At 52.9% G+C, this 18,347-nt stretch overlaps 1 protein-coding gene across 4 annotated transcripts; it reads left to right on the plus strand.

The window, feature by feature from the left end:
• The first annotated feature begins 4,074 nt into the window (after positions 1 to 4,074).
• LSR (lipolysis stimulated lipoprotein receptor) lies at positions 4,075 to 18,087 on the plus strand. Of its 4 annotated transcripts, none has more exons than XM_079800729.1 (10): positions 4,078 to 4,283; positions 5,406 to 5,750; positions 10,908 to 11,027; positions 13,030 to 13,086; positions 13,618 to 13,764; positions 16,372 to 16,533; positions 16,680 to 16,739; positions 16,832 to 16,963; positions 17,248 to 17,861; positions 17,949 to 18,087. In XM_079800729.1, the coding sequence occupies exons 1-10, from the start codon at positions 4,175 to 4,177 to the stop codon at positions 17,982 to 17,984; spliced, it is 1,782 nt and encodes a 593-aa protein (XP_079656855.1). In that variant the 5' UTR covers positions 4,078 to 4,174; the 3' UTR covers positions 17,985 to 18,087. The 4 variants fall into 4 exon arrangements, with proteins under 4 accessions (XP_079656858.1, XP_079656855.1, XP_079656856.1 ...); XM_079800730.1 differs by having other exon boundaries at positions 16,683 to 16,739; XM_079800731.1 differs by lacking the exon at positions 13,030 to 13,086 and having other exon boundaries at positions 4,081 to 4,283.
• The last annotated feature ends 260 nt before the right edge of the window (positions 18,088 to 18,347 follow it).

Here is an 18,347-nt window from a genome sequence, read left to right on the forward strand (position 1 = left end):
AAAAAATAAATTGAACTTCATCATATTAAGAACTATGTGCAGCAAAGAACACTATCAAGAAAGTGAAATGATAACCTACATAATGGGAAAAATATTTGCAGATTATATTCTGGACAAGGGATTAACATTCAGAATATAAAAGAACTACAACTCAACAACAACAACAACAACAACAACAACAACAACAAAACAACCCAATTAAAAAATGGGCAAAGATTTGAATAGACATTTCTCCAAAGAAGATATACAAATGGCCAATAAGTACATGGAAAGATTGTCAACATCATTAGTTTTCAGTGAAATGAAAATGAAAACCATGATGAGAAGGTACTTTACATCTACTGGGATGGCTATATTCCAGAAAGGGGGAAGAACAAGTGTTGGTCCGAGGATGTGGAGAGTTTGGAACCCTCCTGCACTGCTGTAATATAATGTAAAAGGTACAGCAATATGGAAAACAGTTTGGCAGTTCCTCAGGATAAAAAATAAAACTACAACACTGTTGGGGGGAAGCCCCAAAAGTCTAAATTCAGGGTCGATTCCAAAGAACTGACACGTAGCCTTATTCAAATTTGTAAGAGCTTTAAACAGGGGCAAAGCAGCTGTTTGCTCCCAGTGGCGGCTGGCCTGGAAGAGAGCCATCCCTTCCCAGGACAGGGTCTATTTTTTTTATTTTTTATAGGAGATTGAATAGCAAAACCACATGGTGGGTAGTCACCTAGACTACCAGAAAGAATAATGCATTTCTAAGTTAGCAGATAACAGTAGGCAATTATCCTCACTCCAGATATTCATCAGCTCCCTTCCTGGGGTCTGACATTTATCTTTGGGTGGCAGTACTGCTTTCTGGGGAGTCAGCCAAATCTGAGGCTACAGAGAGTTAAACAGTCACAGAAAGTTCAACAGAGAGTCCAACATTTCCCCCACGCCTTTACTGCGGGAGACATACTGCATCTCTGAGCTCCCCTACAGATATGACATAGGAATGCCACTCCTAGGTATATATCCAAAAAAAAAAAAAAAAAAAGCAGACATCTGTACAGCAAAACTCACAGCAGCATTACTTACAATAAATAACCAAAAGGTGAAAACAACCCAAGTGTCTAGCAACAAATAAATGGATACACAAAAGGTGGCATATACACACAGTGAAATACTATTCAGCCATAAAAAGGAACGAAGCTTTGTGACAGATACTACAACATGGATGGACTTGAAAACTTTATGCTTAGTGGATAAGCCAGACACAGAAGGACAAATGTTATATGATTCCACTTATATGAGGTACCTAGAATAAGCAATTTGATAAAGAAAATGTAATATAGAGATAACCAGGGGACGGGGACAGGCAGGATGAAGAGGTATTGTTTAATTGGTACATAGCTTATATTGGGGATGATGAAAAAGTTTAGGGTGATGAACATACCTGTATAGTGGTGATGAGTACACATTGTGAATTTAATTAATGCTGAATTGTGCACTTACAAATGGTTAAAATGATCCTATCTAATAAAAGAGTAACATGCAAATTAACCGTCACTTCGCGATAAAAATGGCCACGTCCACAGCCAATAAGGAGGGAATATGCTTGGTGTCCTGGGTCGCCCCAGCGACTGGGAGAGTGGGGGGAAGGCTGAATGGGAGAGTGTGGGGAAGGCTTGGCATCCCGGATTGCTCCAGAGCAGAGCGGGAGATGGGCGGGAAGGCCAAGCCTGACAGGAGAGCAGAGCGGGAGATGGGCTGGAAGGCTTGGTGTCCTGGGTCACCCCAGCGACCGGGAGAGTGGGGGGAAGGCTGAGTGGGAGAGTGGGGGAAGGCTTGGTGTCCTGGATCGCCCCAGAGCAGAGTGGGAGATGGGCTTGAAGGCTTGGCATCTTGGATTGCCCCAGCGATCCAGGATGCCAAACCTGATGGGAGAGCTGAGTGGGAGCTGGGCGGAAAGGCTTGGCATCCTGGGTTGCTGGGGAGGGCAGTTGGGGGATCCAGGCCTGCAGGGGAGGGAAGTTGGGAGGGACCAGGCCTACAGGGGAGGGCAGTTGGGAGGGACCAGGCCTGCAGGGAAGGGCAGTTGGGGGAAACCAGGCCTGCAGGGGAGGACAGTTAGGGGTGACCAGGCTGGCAAGGAAGGTCACCAGGCTGGTTACCTAGGCCAGCAGGGGAGGGCAGTTGGGGGCAACCAGGCCTGTAGGGGAGGACAGTTAGGGGCAATTGGGCCAGCAGGGGAGCAGTTAGGTGTCCATCAGGCTGGCAGGGGAGTGGTTAGGGGGTGATCAGGCTGGCAGGCAGATGAGCGGTTGGGAGCCAGTAGTCCTGGATTGTGAGAGGGATGTCCGACTGCCCGTTTAGGCCTGATCCCGGTGGGTTTGGGCTTAAACAGGCAGTGGGACATCTCTTGAGAGGTCCCAGATTGGAGAGGGTGCAGGCTGGGCTGAGGGACACACCCCCACTCCCCGTGCACAAATTTTGTGCACCAGGCCTCTAGTACATACATATTTTGATATGTATATTTTTACCACAAAAATATGTTTTTTATAAAGTGGATGTGAAAGTTGGGAAAGGATCTTGAAATTTCATATAAAGTGGCCAGGGGAGAGGTCACTGCAAAGGTGACCTTTAAGTGAAGCCCTAAAGGAGGTGGAGGATCATGTGGCCACCTTCCATAAGGGTGTCCCAGCAGAGGGCAACGGGCCTGAGTGGGAGTGTGAGAGACACATTCCAAAACAGGGGAGGCCAGGGTGACTGAGTGAGAGGGGGTGAAGTCTGAGAGGGAGCTGGCCACAGTTAAGTATTTTGGTTTCTGCTGGGAGGGGGAGCCACAGGGAGGTTTTGAGCAGAGGTACGCGATCCTACTTAAGTTTTAACAACGTTAAAACAAAACATCCCTGGTCACCGCAAGGGCCAGCCAGTGAGGGATCTCCAGAGTCTGGTAGGAAGCGCAGTGTTTCTCGGGACGCGCTTCCCCTACCCGCCATCGTGGGGCAGCAGAGCCGCGCCGAGCACCCCGCGCTCCGGTGGCCTCGCCCCTCTCCGCCCTAGCGCGCAGGTGGTCTAGTTCTTGGGAATCTTAGCCGAAAACCCGTCTCTAGTCCTGCGCCTCCGCTGGGCTCCTTGGAGAGCCCGAGTTTCCGGAGGCCTGGCTTGGGGCAAAGCGATGCCCCCGGGGGCCAAACCCCGAGATGGGAATGGAGGGGGGCGGAGAAAACTTCGGAAGTAGAATTCCAACTTTTCCTGGGCCTGGTTCCCTGGGGCTTCCCAAAAGGGGTAGAGCGTCTCTTTCAGGAACCTCGCTTACTTTTTAAAGTCATACGCAGTGTGTTAAAAGGCAGGGCACCGGCCAGGCAGGTCAGTTGGTTAGAGCGGCGTCCCCAAACCCTCTGATCCCGTCAGGGCACAAACAAGAATCAACCAAAGAATGCACATATAACTGGAACAACAAACCGATGTTATTTCCCCGTCCCTCTCTCTCCCTCTCTCATATCCTCTCTCTCAAATCAGTCAATCAGTAAATTTTAAAAAACGAAGTGAAAGACCCAAGAGCAACTCGCCCACCGGGACTCACTCGTCCCGCCTCGCAGGGTGTATCCAGGCGGGTCCATCGCCAGCCGGGGAGAGGGGAGAGAAGGAACAGGTGCGCCCAGGGATCCTGCCCCCTCCACAGGTGAATCACCCCAGCTGAGTCTCAGTTCTCGTGAGTCACACTCCGCCCGAGCGGAAGGGGGCCGGACAGGACCCCAGGTCTACAGGCGCGCTCCCGGCGGGCGGCCACTTGGTTCCGACCCTAAGGGCCAGCGCGCACCTGGGCCAGCCCACTTCCGGGCAGGGAGGTGGAGGAGCCCCTTTCACCGCCCACCCCCTTGCCCAACCCTCTCTTCTCACTCTGTGTACCTGGGCCGATCCATTCCCCAGAGCGCACAGGGGGTGGAGTGGCTAGGAGGAACACAGTGAGTCAAGCAAGTTTCTCCCCGTAAAGCTGGAAAGTGTTCTTCATCCACGCCGTTTCCGCTCCTTACATCCCTAGAACTGGGCAGGGTGGGCTTGGAATAGGGACAAAGAACGGAACTGGGAAAGGGAGGAGCACGTACCCCCCGCCCCCCAGCCTTGGTGCGCGCCGCGCCCCCTACCCTCCGGGTACCCAGCAGGGGACGCGCGGACCGGACGTGCCCAGACGGCCGCGATGGCGCCAAGGGCTCGCGGCCGGAGCTGGGTGCTGGGCTCCGACCCAGGCACTCCGGGCTGGGGCGCGGCCGTCTTTATGTGGCTCTTTCTTGGCACTTGGTGCACAGGTACGGAGAGCGGGGCCCCGGGTGCCGCGGAAGGGCGGGAGGGCATTGTAGAAACGGGATGAATGAAGTTCTCCACCTCCGAGGAGGCAGGAGAGCTGGGGGAGGGGAATCGGAAAGACCGGGACCTCCCGATCCCCAGGGTCTCCGAGATCCCCCCGTGTACCGGTGTGCGGGGACTTCCCCCGTTCGCGCTGGAAGCGGCCCCACGCCCTTGTCGGGGAGAGCAGGAAGTGAAACTCCGGGACCGAAAACCCTGGAGCGGCCAGGAGAATGGAACTCTTTGTAAGGGCAGGGGCGAAGGGACCACCCCACCTGCGGGAAAGGCCGGGAAGGGGACCGGAGCGCACGCGGACATTTCTAAGTCTCCTAGGGCCGTGGGGAAGCGGGCGCTCGAGCTGAAGACGCAGTGCCCAGGCTTCTGCTGGGTGTGGGATTGGGCACTCCCCACCCAGGCCCCTCAGGCTCGAAGGATCTGTGCGTCAGGGTCCGATAGGATGGACTTCTAGAAGGACTTGGTTTGAAACCATCTTCTGCTGGCACGTTTTCGCTGGATCGAATGTTTGTTTGGGTGGGGGCGTGCCGGGGGGGAGAGTTTTATATCTTTCTGCAGGCACTTCTGGCATGTTTATTTGAAATGGCTTTGGGCAGGGTGAGATGGGAGGCTGATGGAGACATGGCTGGGCTTTAGCTACTCCGTGACAAAGCAGTTCGGTCGAACAACTCCAAAATTAACCCTCCAGCCCACAAAAGTTGGGGTACTTTGGAACCATGGTTTTGAGGTGGGGCCTCCAGCACTTGAGCAGTTGCCTGAGAGGAGCCCTTTCTGCGAGAGAATGGGGCGAGGGAAGAGGGGCCCGTGCGGTTCAGAGGACACACTCCGGGAAGAGAGGTGGACGGGATGTCCCAAGAAGTCTGGCCATCTGACTCTGCACCTGTCACTTCAGCCCCATGGGTCTGTACAATGGGTATGGTTATCAGAGCTGAGGATTAAGGGACAGTGTGTGCCAGGCTCCCTGTAAAACCATACACTTGTCAGTGTCACGTTGGTGACAAAGGTCGTTGCTTATTTCGGCGGAAGCAGCTGTGCGTAGTGGTCCCTCCTGACTCTCCTCTTGCCCTCAGCTCCTGCCAGTGCCATCCAAGTGACTGTGTCAGACCCCTACCACGTGGTGATCCTCTTCCAGCCCGTGACCCTGCCCTGCACCTACCAGCTGACCACGACCCCCACAGCACCCATCGTGATCTGGAAGTACAAGTCCTTCTGCCGGGACCGCGTCGCTGATGCCTTTTCTCCAGCCAGTGTTGACAACCAGCTCAATGCCCAGCTGGCAGCTGGTAACCCGGGCTACAACCCCTACGTGGAGTGTCAGGACAGTGTGCGCACTGTCAGGGTCGTGGCCACTAAGCAGGGCAATGCGGTGACCCTGGGAGACTACTACCAGGGCCGGAGGATCACCATAACAGGAAGTATGTTGGGTGGGGCGAGGGAGAAGCAGGGGATGGGGCTGGGGACGGCTTGCGCAGGCGCCCTTGTGTGCAACCTGGAGTCCCCACTTGGAAGCGCGTTAGCACGGGTGTCTGAAATGACTGACAAAGGGAGGACCCTTCCTTCCTTCCTTCCTTCCTTCCTTCCTTCCTTCCTTCCTTCCTTCCTTCCTTCCATCCCTTCATTTTAACAGCAAAGATGGAATGAGCACCTAGCAGACACCAGGTGTTGTTTGGTGCCTTGGAAATACAGCAGTAAAGAAAACTATTAAATTCTTTCCCTTGTGGAGCTCGCAATCCAGTGAGAGACAAGATAAGTACAACACATACTATCAAGTGCTTGGAATTAAAGAAGAGTGGGTGATGGAGAGAGAGGCAGGGTTCTATAATACTAATATTACCAGTAATAGTAAGTAACATTTCTGTAAGTAACAACTTATAAAGGACCTCCTATGTGCCAGGCTGTATTTCCAGGTTTATGGGGATTAACTCATTTATTTAGACCCCACAATTGTGTGAGTAGATTCTGCTACTGTCATTTTACAGAGGCCCAGAGAGGCAAAGTGACTTGTACAGGGGCACCCAGCTGGTGACAGAGCTGCGATTCTAAGCCTCTTTGGGTCTAGTCTCTAAGCTGGTAACTCCTTTGCTTGACCAGGGTGGGGTGAGAGATTTTAATGGAGAAGGTCTATGACTTGCATTACATATTCTCCCATGGAGTCCTTATGTCCACATTTTCCACTCGAAAACTGAGGCACAGAGAGGTTAAGTAGCTCATCTAAGCACACAGAGCCGGAGCTGGGATTTTAACCCAGGCAGCCCCTGGAGCCCTTTTCCATAACCTTAATTCTGCCTAATGATGGGAAGTGCCTGTTGGGACTAAGGAAGGGCTGGTGGGGAAGTTCTTTCATTTATCTATTCAGATGGTATTTATCGAGCATTTACTAAGTGCTGGGCCCTGAGGCTGGGGTGGTGATCAGGACATCTGATATCCCTGCCTCTAGGAGGTGATGGGCTAGTGGGGTGAGGTAGATAGTAAACATCAGATGAAGAGTAAGAGAATATTAGAGAGTACTAAGTGCTACAATAAAACAGACCTGGGTGTTGTGCTATCTGGAGTGCACACCTTCAGAACTCTACAAATGTGATTTGAGGAGGGACTGGGACTGGGTCCTAAAGAATCTAGAAAGCAGCCCTAGCAGGTTTGGCTCAGTGGATAGAGCATTGGCCTGCGAACTAAAAGGTCCCAGGTTTGATTCCCGTCAAGGGCACATGCCCAGGTTGTGGGCTCAGTCCCCAGTGGGGGGGTGTGCAGGAGGCAGCTGACCAATGATTCTCTCTTATTGATGTTTCTATCTCTCCCTCTTCCTTCCTCTCTGAAATCAATAAAAATATTTTTTTAAAAAAAGAGTCTAGAAGGCAGAGAGGAAGGTGATGGGAAGCCGTGGGTGAGGGGTGAAGGCTCACCCATTTAATGGATTTATCCTTTTACTGTCTTAAAACAAGATTAAAGTTTTAGTCTTGGGCAGGGGGCAGAGGAGTGAAGGGAGTGTCCCTTTGCAGACCCCAAGAGACCAGGGCCTGCGCACACGCCTTCCCTCACTCCGTAGACCATGGACGAAAGGCAAGGTTCCAGGGACTGAGCCTGTCAGTCCTGTTTCTAGGAGAGACCAGACCTACTTGCCCTGAATTTCCATGGGCAGTTCAGCCCAAAGCATCCTGCTGTTCTTGAGGTCAAAGGGCTTCTTGGGGGTTAACCTGTCCCGTTCCTTTCCCCCTCCCGCCAGGGCCAGCTGGGACAGCCCAGATACTGAGAGTGCCCTTGAAGGCCGGCTGGAATCATGCCTCTGCTGAGTCCAAAACTCCAGAGTGGCCCTCAGGCTCCAGCCGGGGCAGATTCTTCATGCTCTGGAGGCCTCACAGGCCCAGGTCTTGCAAGCGGCCTTGATCCAGCCCATGTTTGATGTAGGCTGTGAGCATCCATTGTATCTACGTCCTCTCAGGAAACCCAGTAGCCATAGGAGCTTCCTCCGTTTCAGCCTTGAAAGGAGAGAAAAGTGGACTTTCCTGTGGTGTCCCAAGGGTCACCAGCATCAGGTTTTAAGTGAAAGTGGTTCTGGGCAAACTGCAATGTTCATTCACCCTCAGAGTCTCAGCTCAGTGGGGCCCCACTGCCTTCCATTCTTCCCTACTGTGGGTGATGTGGGGTCCAGGTGTCACCCTCCCCACTCAGTAACATGGCCAGAGAGCCCATGGGGCCCCCGAGATCGTAAGGGCCCTGTCTGCTGTGTGCTGATACGGAACCAGAGGCTCAGAGGTGTGGAGGAGGCTCAGCTTCTGTTCCCCACTGGGTACCAGTACCTTCTCCCTGTACCTAAAACACTTGGGAGTAATGCCCAGCCCCGGGTGTCGGGACCAGACAATACAGGCCGGGAACAGGGCGCGCCTGGCAGGAAGGAGGTGGGCCCGGGCCTTAGAATTGATCAAAAGAAGCTGTAAATCCGTATTTTTTGTGGGTTTTAGAAACATCAAGCGAGCCAAACAAAACACATCAAGGCCGGGGTCGGGGCCACAGGAGCCCAGATTTCATCTCCTGGCCATTAGCTTTTACTGTGGCCTGGGGTTCCTGTCCCCCTCTGTGGTGCTGGGCAGGGACCTGTCCTGGAGCTCTGGTTTGGAGAGGTGTCTGGTTTAAAAGATAGGCTGGGAAAATGATGGTGTTCTGGGGAGTCCAGAAAGTTTGGGAGAATGTAGTTAAGAGTTTTATGAGGACCCAGTGAAAGAATATGTGCAAAGGAACCCAGCACATAGCAGAAACTCGGTAATTGGTGGCTAGATACATGACCATGGAGGGGTGCTGTGTCCCCCACTCCTTCATGTCTGCTCCGAAGGTCACCCTGCTTAAACTTGCACAACCCCCTCCTCCACACTGGCACTTTCTGTCTTGCCTGATTGTTTTTCTCTGTATTGCTTACCACCATCTGACATGCCATGTATTAACTTTTTTTACTTGTCTCTCCCAGTTAAGGTCTGCTCTAAGGGCAGGGGTTTATATCTGTGGCCCATAGCAGTGGTTCTCAAACTGTTAGTTTTAGGGCCTCTGTACTTTTTGTTGTTGTTAATCCTCATCTGAGGATATTTTTCCTTTGATTTTTAGAGAGAGTGGAAGGGGGCAGGGAGAGAGAGAAACATCGATGTGAGATAGACACATTGGTTGCCTCTTGCTTGCGCCCTGATTGGGGGTTGGGGGGCGGGGATTGAACCTGGGACCCTTCAGTCTGAGGGCTGACACCCTATCCACTGAGCCAAACTGACTAGGGCTAGGGCCTCTACACTATTAGTTACTGAGATCCTCAAAGAATTTTGTTTTTATAGCTAGCAAACAGAAGTTCAAAAAAATATTTAAGCTGATAAACTCTTCATACGTTAATATGGATAACATACTTTAATGGAAGTTGCATCGTTGCTTTATAATTTTGCTCATCTCCTTGAAGTCTGGCTGAGTAGAAACTTGTGATAGCATGTGTCATATAGCCTCTGGAATCCTCCACAGTACATTCAGAGATTAAGTGAAAAAGGCAGATAACATCATAGTATTATTATGCAAGTAACTTTGACCTCTGGGGTCCTCTGAAAAGGTCTTGGGGAACCACAGGACCCACGGATCACACTTTGAGAACGGTTGCTGCCGAGTATACCACATGCCTCAGATACTGCCTGGAACATAGGATGCTTTCAGTAATTATGTGAAATGCTGAATGGATTGAGGGCATATGTGAATAAAACCAGACTGCCGGAACAGACTACAAAAGCTAAGGGAGGTCAACGCTAGGAGGGAAGGGGTTCATTTCCCCGTCCCCCGGTGCCAGGCGCTCGGGACTCTGCAGTGACTGACGGAGAGCAGGTTCTGCTTGTGTGGAGCTCACATTCTCCTGGGTAGGGTCCGGAGTGCCCGGCCTCTAAGCTAGCTGATACAGTGTAGCAGTGGGGGTGCGGGAGCTGTGCCAGTTGAATGGAACCAGCCCTGCCAGGGTCTGAGAACACAGTGCCAGGCAGAAGTGCTAGCACAGGTGCAAGCAGAGGCAGGTGTGGGCCAGCATGCCGGGCCCAGTGAGGAGGCCAGAGTAGCGAGTGAAGGAGATTGGTGGGGGTGAGGCTGGTGTGTCCGGGAGCCAGATCATACCAAGGGCCTGTGGGCCAGGGTAAGGCTTTTGGAGTGGTGGAGGTAGACATCACTGAAAGGAGGGTCTATGGGTGTGAGCTCTTCTTTCCAAAGGAGGAAGGCTCCGGTTCTATTTCATTTCTTTGGAAGTGGCTGATGCCCTGGTGAGCGCCAGGTGCTGCAGACGGGCACACAGTTACTGCCCTCGGCTGTCGTGGAGAAGGGCAGCGGGTACATGGGGCAGTGTGGCAGGCAAGTCATCGGAGGCCCGGGCACCAGAGCTTTTGGGAAGAAACTGGCTGGCGGCTGTGGCGTGTTCCTGTTGCCAGCTGGGTCCCACCCCGCCCCACACTGGTGCATACCTGAAGGGATTTAACTACTTAGGGCCTGAGGCATACAGAGGAAACTGGAACTGCTGACGGACTTTAATTATTGGTGTAGTTAACTGGCTCCTTGCCCCGAGCAGCTTCATACCTGAGCGTCCCCAAGCCCTGGGCCTGACCCGATTGTGGGGGCTGACGGGTGGATGGACTAGGGAACTGGGACGGTCCAGGTCTTTCTCCCTCACACACACCCCATTTCTTCTCCTGCCTACACGTATTCTGATTCCTAGAATCTGAGCTACCTACCTCTGCTTCCTTGCCCTGGGCCCATGCCCTGGGCCTACACCAGGCTCCCTGGTAGTTCCTGTTGGGGGCAGTAACTTTTGCTGTGAGAGGTAGAGAAAATGGCTGTTAAGTCTGAATTGCTGGCTCTGGAGTCAAGGCCACTGATGAGCTGGACAACTTTGGGCGGGTCAGGTCATCTCATGAAGCGGGAAAGGTAACACTGCCCACCTCACAGATTTCTTGGAGTACCCCATGTCAGGTGTTTAACGCAAAGCCTAGGAGGAAGCACTGCCTGGTTTGAACTGGCTGCGCACTGCAGCCCCATTCCCTGATGTCCCCCAGTGGCTTCACACTCTCCTCCCGGTGCAGATGCTGACCTGACCTTTGACCAGACGGCGTGGGGGGACAGTGGTGTGTATTACTGCTCTGTGGTCTCAGCCCAGGACCTCCAGGGGAACAACGAGGCCTACGCAGAGCTCATCGTCCTGGGTGAGTGGGCTGGGCCCTGAGGGCCTGGGAAGGGGAGGGGAGGGGAGGGGAGGGGAGGGGAGAGGGGTCTCTTCTCCCACTTCTGCATGTCTCCCTGTCCTCCCGCTCACTCTCTGGGCTCTGTCGCCTGCTTTGCTCTCCCCACATGGCACCATCAGTCACTTGGGCTTACCTGTGCCTTGCACCCTAGGCAGACTCCCTCCCCCCACATTTCAGGTGAGCCACAGCCAAACTAAGAGCGGAAAGAATGGGGGACCAGATCTCTTCTTGGCCCATTTTTAAAAAAATACAGAAATGGTCAGAGTTGGTTGGCAGTTAGTGAGGAGGGTTGATGGTGTGTGTAATTGAGAGCGAGCTGGACCCACCTTCTGTCACATCTCCAGGGCCACTCTGACCCCAGAGGCCCTTGCCAAAGCACAGGAACCTTGCCCTCTGCCTGCTGGGATGGCATTCTGTGGCTTATACAGTGAGTGCTTCCCTCAGGCCAGGCCCCTCCAGATGCCCAGGTGCAGGGTGGGGTAGCCACCAGTAGCCCCTGTTTGGCCATGAGGCCCCTCTACCGTGTGTGGGAGGGAGGTTGCCATTAGCCAGATGCTCTGTTCTCAGCCAACACATATAGTCTCATGTGATGTGCTATATGTGAAATGCTGCCGGGCTACACACTGTCATCATATGCATGATACAAGGAAACACATGTGTGAATGAGCACACATGATGAGGGAGCATGCTGCAGGGTGCTCAGACCATGTGACAGTTCACATGAGGGTGACAGACTGCATGCACCAGTGACCTAGAGAACCCCTGCTTGTGCTTGGTAAAATGTACAGTCTGCATTAGCAGTTCTCAAAATGCGGTCTCAGGACCTACTTACTCTCTGAAAAATTACTGAGGATCTCAAAAGAGTTTTTGTTTATGTTTCTGTGGGTTATATGTATAGTTGGTTAACATCGTAGAGATTGAAACTGGAAAATTTTTAAAGCAAGATACACAAGGACATAGTCCATTACCATCAAAGTGATGATGTGTCATCACATGTCACACAGCCTCCGGACAGCTCCACTGAGAGCGAAAAAGGCAAATAATGGCTTCGTGTTATGAAAATTAGTTTGGCTTTGGGGACAGGACCACACTTTGAGAACTGCTGGTTTGGATGGGGGAAAGCCCCTCAATGGGGCACGTGGCACGGAGTAGATGAGCTCTGGATAGAGGTTGGTTGGCGGAGAGCTGGGTGTATAGATGCCCCTGCGATATGCTTGTGGGCACACATCACTGATGGCACCTGAGGGAAGGCACTAGCTGGGCCGTAAGGCTTGCAGATGGGACAGAATGCATGGGCCGAGATGGGACCCTCATGGACTGAAGAACCAAGGCCACACTAACTTTTAGAGCTGTAGGCACTTTTGCCTTCATGGGCCTTTTCCTCTGCATTAAAAAAAAAGAAAAGAAATACACACACACACACACACACACACACACACATATATATATATATACATATATATATATTTATATATGATTACCTTGCTATAAAAACCATTTGTTGTTATTATATATTTGATATTATTATATATTTTCTTCCGATTTAAAAATAAAAATATTTTCAAGGGCCCTATTAGGCTGGATGGACCAGGACTGTCCTTATCACATGGGATGCAACCCTTTGGGGCCGTAGGACCCATGTATGTGGAAAAGACAAAGTGCTCAAATTCAGTTCACACCCTCAGAACTCATGGGAAATGTACGGGGACCCTTTTGGGCAACAGAATCCCCTGAGGCGCGAGAGAGGGTAGATTATGTGATGGAAGCCTTCTGGAAAACAGCACCCATGTGGGTGGGGGGTCGGGTGAGGGCAGGAGCCAAGTGCTATGACCCTCCTAGGCCACCAGCCTATGGGATGCTTCCAGGCACACCTTCACCTGGTAAGCCTGGAGCTGGGCGTCTGGGGAGGGGCAGCCTGGGCTGGCCCTTGCCAGCATAATATGTCTCTTTTTTGTCCCTCCAGGCAGGACCTCGGGGGTGGCTGAGCTCTTACCTGGTTTTCAGGCGGGGCCCATGGAAGGTATGGGGGTGGAGGCCCTTACACACCACTTACTGCTTCTAAGTATTCTCCCTACCCTAAATGCCGCTCGCTGTGGACCCCCACTAACCTTGCCTGACTCCAACTCATGGCACCTAGTGACCTGGCTCTGGGCTTTGGGGTGGGCAGGGATGGCTGAGGGTGGGCCTGGGGTGTAAGCAGGAGGCTCCTGTGACTGGTGCCTATAGTGTTCTTCTGGGGTTTGGGATCTGGGCAGCTGGCTCTCTGTCCCTGAGGCTACAGCCTGTCTTGCTGTGGCTAGGTCACCTCTCCTTTTCTGCCTTGCCCTGCTGAGTCCAGGGCGAGTTCCTTTGGGATTGGCCTGAGTTGCAGACGAGTTGGGCAGCCCTCTGCTGCTGCGCCCCAGCTTCTGGCATGGAGACTCCAGCAAGGGCTACAGCTTCCCTGACAAGCTTTGCAGATAGCTTCGCCCACCCGTCTCTGCACTGCCCTGCTGTGTCCCTGTTCCCACCCAGGCCTCCTGGCTCAGGGCCTGCTCCCATCTCTCTGCAGACTGGCTGTTCGTGGTTGTTGTCTGCCTCGCTGTCTTCCTTGTCTTCCTCCTCCTGGGCATCTGCTGGTGTCAGTGCTGCCCGCACACCTGCTGCTGTTACGTCAGGTGCCCCTGCTGCCCAGACAAGTGCTGCTGCCCAGAGGCTTGTGAGTGCCCCTTGAGTGACCACCCCCATTCAGCAACTTGCCTGGGTCCAAGGGGAGGAGGTGCTACTGGTCTGGAGGCTATGAGGTGAGCAATTGGGGAGCAAGGGGGTCAAGGAGGACCAGCAGGTTTAGATTTTTATTTACGTACTTCCAACTTTTCATGTATTTTGATTCTTCATTTGAGTTTTTCTTTTTGAAAGTATAATCTATATGCATGGTAAGAAAAACTCAAATAGTACGAAACGGTCACTAGAGTGTAAATCTCCCTTTAAAAACAAAATCTTAAGTGAAAAAGGTAAGAAACCAAACGAGGTTTATAGCATCACACAATTTAAGCAAATTAAAAAACCTCATCCACACAACCGTTTGGATTTTATAGGGTACTATTTTTAAAGACATGTCTAGCACAGGAGTGGCACCTGGAGAGCTGGGAATGGAAGTGGGGAAGGAAGCAAACAAAACAGGAGGGGAAGGAAGGAAGGAAGGGAGGAAGGGAGTCCCTCCTCCCGCTGCCGCCATTGCCCCTGCAGGGACTGTCCGGGTGAACCAGCACCTCTGCACACAGTTGTTTTGCAGTTTTCATCAACTTTGACATGGACGTTTATGTGGGCCACTTTCAGTCATACATATGTGTATCCAGTCTCTTGCACTGAAAATAGGCCATGAAAGCATACTTCTCTGCTAGTCCTTAGTAAGTTCAACACTCCCACCTTTTCCTTTATCATTGCAAAGTTCACTGTATCTTTGGTTGATGAACAGATGACCTTGACAGCTAGAAAAAAATAACTTTACACCTGAGGAGCACCTAGAACGTGAGACCAAAAGAGGGATGGACCTGCTCCTCTCATGCACCTGCCCATTTCTAGGCCAGTAGTGAACAGGTGATGGAGAGAATGGCGCATGTACTCCAGACCGATGTATGTTTGTGTACTTACATTTAAAGCTTATACACATGATTCCAGTATAACGCAGTCCAAGCTGCGTTAAAAGTTGAATCACAAGCCGTTTTTTAAGGTGGAGGTTTGAGGCCTGGCTTGCCTCCTTACCTGCTTGGAAGCCCAGTAAATTCCTCTCATTTCGTCTCCTCTTCTGTAAAGTGGGACTGTGGCAGAGCCCTCTGTACAGGGTGAATGTGGGAAACTGGTGTGTGCCGCATTTCGTGCAGGATTCGGCCTACATAAAGTGTTCCACACCCACTAGCCATTGGACATTGCTGCTGTCGGCATCGGCGGTGACCGAGGGCCAGAGAGCACATCAGAGCCCTGCCACTCCCACCTCAGAGCAGTTTCTCCTACCTCAGGGGGTGTCGTGAGCATTAAGGGAAGACTGTGAGCATCCCTAGCACAGGGCTGTGACTCACTCCATGCCGACTAATTCTATGGTCACAGGGCTCAGTGGTGGGCAAACTGGTTCCTCAAAATATCACTCCCTGGAAAAAAATGTGCTGCTCTCTGGGGACTTATGCTGTCACCTTTCTTGTCATTTTTAGTTGAGAGCTTCTGGCTTACCTGGTGGATGTTAGTCTATTTCACAGCTGGAAAGGGACTCCCAAGGGCTATAACCAAATTTGCAGTTATATCACAAATTAGGTTAGGGCTGGGGCCAGGACTGCAAATTCTCTCCATTCTGAATCCCTGTTATCCCAAATGGAGGCCCCATTAATTCCCTACCGGGAGCTGCATTACTCCACAGCCATAGTGACAGCCACAGCCTCCTGGGCCATCTGAAAGCAGCAAACCCCACAGCAAATTATAAAGCAACCAGTCACCTGAGCTACTGGGGAGACCACTGAGCCTTTTGCTTCCCCAACTGAATCAGCAGTGAAGGGACCTTTCTGAGCCTATCTCCACGCCCTACTCCCTTACTCCCCCCCCCCCCCCCCATTTTCTTGTTAAGAGGCCCAGGGAAGAAACAACTTGCCTAGGCACAGTGACTGTGCTGCAAGAGCAGCCACCAGAACCCAGCCTCTTGCCTGGGGAGGAAGGCAGCGGGAGGATTTGCCCTTGAGCTGTCAAGCCTAGAACCAGGAGGAGTGAAGGCGGAGTAAGTGGGTACAGCCCAGAAGTTGAAAACACTGGAGATAATCCCCATGACATCGAGGTCTGGAAGATTCCATGGGGAGGATCCAGCAGGCCTGAGAGGGGAGCAGGCATGGGATTCCCCTACCCCTAGATGATTTGTTTTCTAAAGCTGGGACTCGGCTGCCAACTGGAATGTTTTGGCCTGTGGGTGCAGCTCATGGGTTTACCTAAAGGGGCATCTTCCCCCCTTGCTCTGAGAATGCAGGCCCCCGGTGGCCACATCTTCTGGTAAGGTGGCTAGAGAGTTGGGATTTTATGTAAAACCTCGACAAATGTTGGTAAACCATCCCTGCTAAAGAAAACATGTCCTGCCAGACTGGGGCTGCAGGCTGCAGTGTGCACCCCTGTCCTCAAAGCTCCGTGAGGAATCACACAGGAGGTGTGGACTCAATGATGATGGACCTGTAGAAACCAAGTCCCCAGGGAGGCTCCACAACTGGGGATGGGGAGAAGGTCGAGGCACATGTCCCTCTGGTCCCGTTATCACAGGGAAGGGCACCATCTCATGCTTTGTGTGTCTTACCAGTGTATGCTGCTGGCAAAGCAGCCACCTCAGGCGTCCCGAGCATCTACGCCCCTAGCACCTATGCTTACCTTTCTCCTGCCAAGACCCCACCCCCGGCAGCCATGATTCCCATGGGCACTGTCTACAATGGATACGCTGGAGACTTCGACAAGAATAGCTCAGGTGAGGTCTGGGGGAGCCAGGGGCAACTAGGGCAGGGATTGGCTGGGCATTTGGGCACTGAGTGTGGGACTAGGGGCAGGGGAAGGGGGCTGGGAATGCAGGACTTGGCTCCAGGGGAGCAGCCACTGACAGTCAGTCTCCCCCAGTAGGTGGCTGTAGCTCCCAGGTACCCCTGCTTCGTGATGCAGACAGCAGTGTGACCTCTGGTAAGAACCAAGTGCTACTAAGCTGAACATGCCTGTAAGGGAGGGGGACTGGGTCAGCACCCAAACTGATCACCTCCATCTCCTGTCTCCAGAAGTCCGCAGTGGCTACAGAATTCAGGCCAGCCAGCAGGATGACTCTATGCGAGTCCTGTACTACATGGAGAAAGAACTGGCCAACTTTGACCCTTCTCGACCTGGGCCCCCCAGCAGCCGTGTAGAGAGGGGTGAGGAACCTTGGAGTTTAAAGGGGTTGCAGAGGTGGGGGGTGGGACATGTCTCCCTGATTACCTGTCCCAAGGATGCTTGCTTGCAAATCCTGGACATAGTACTTCCTTCCCTACCATGGCCAGTGAGAATTGTATGGGACGCTGCATATCATCCCTTAACAGATGAGAGAAGTCTAGGGCCCTGTAGAGAGTATGAGCCAGTGGTAACACTGCTGGACTCTAGAGCTCCTGGCACCAAGTCTTGACATCCCAGCAGTCAGTGACATGTCCCTTCCCTACAGCCATGAGTGAAGTCACCTCCCTTCATGAAGACGACTGGAGATCGCGGCCTTCCCGCGGCCCTGCCCTCCCCCCAGTAATGGATGAGGAATGGGGTCGCCACTCCCCTCGGAGTCCAAGGAGATGGGAGCAAGAGCCCCTCGCAGAACGGCCCAAGAGTGGCTGGGGGGCCGGGCGTCCCCGGGCTCGCTCTGTGGATGCTCTGGATGACCTCACGCGGCCAGGCTCTGCTGAATCAGGGAGGAGGTCTCCCCCCAATAGTGGGAAGAGAGGCCGAGCTTATGCACACCCCCGAAGCCGCAGCCGTGATGACCTCTACGACCAAGAGGACCCAAGGGGCTTTCCACACTCCCAGGAACCCCACTTCGATGACTTCAGGTCTAGAGACCGCCCTGGTGCTGACCCTAGGAACCGCTCTCACCGCTCTCGGGATGCTCGGAACGAGAGGTCCAGGGACCCCGAATATGATGGCCGGCTTCTGGAAGAGGCCTTGAGGAGGAAGGGGCCAGTGGAGAGGAGACCTTACCGGGAGGAAGAGGATGCCTACTACCCTCCGGCGCCTCCCCCTTACTCCGAGACCGACTCCCAGGCCTCACGGGAGCGGAGGCTCAAGAAGGTGAGTGAACAACCTGCCCTGGCCTGCAGACCCTCCCGGACTCTCTCCAGTCATATGCTCACACCCTTTTCTTTTTCTCCTTTGCAGAACTTGGCCCTGAGTCGGGAAAGTTTAGTCGTCTGATCTCATGTTTTGTATGTAGTTTTGTACTTTTTTTTTTAATTTGAGGAACTGTTGATATTCTTCTAAGTCTAATAAAATATATGATCACGAGGCCTAAAGTGGAGGGAAGCGCTTGTTTTGTTGCGTGAGGTGGGGACCTGGGAGAGCTGCCCTGTGTGTCGGCACAGGGTCCCATGCCCCTTCTCTCCTGGTACTTGTGCCCGGCGCCAGGGGCCGAACCCGCTCTGCCGCCTCCCGCTCCCCGAGGCCGGGAGTACGTACCCCGCTGGCTCCGCCCGGTCCTGCGTGCGCGCCCCAGCCCCGTCCAGACGTGCGCATGCGCTCCGGGCCTCCGCCTCCGCGCACTTTAGCCAAAACGGGAGC

The sequence above is a fragment of the Cnephaeus nilssonii genome, assembly GCF_951640355.1.
Source record: "Cnephaeus nilssonii genome assembly, chromosome: 20".
Taxonomy (NCBI): Eukaryota; Metazoa; Chordata; class Mammalia; order Chiroptera; family Vespertilionidae; genus Cnephaeus; species Cnephaeus nilssonii.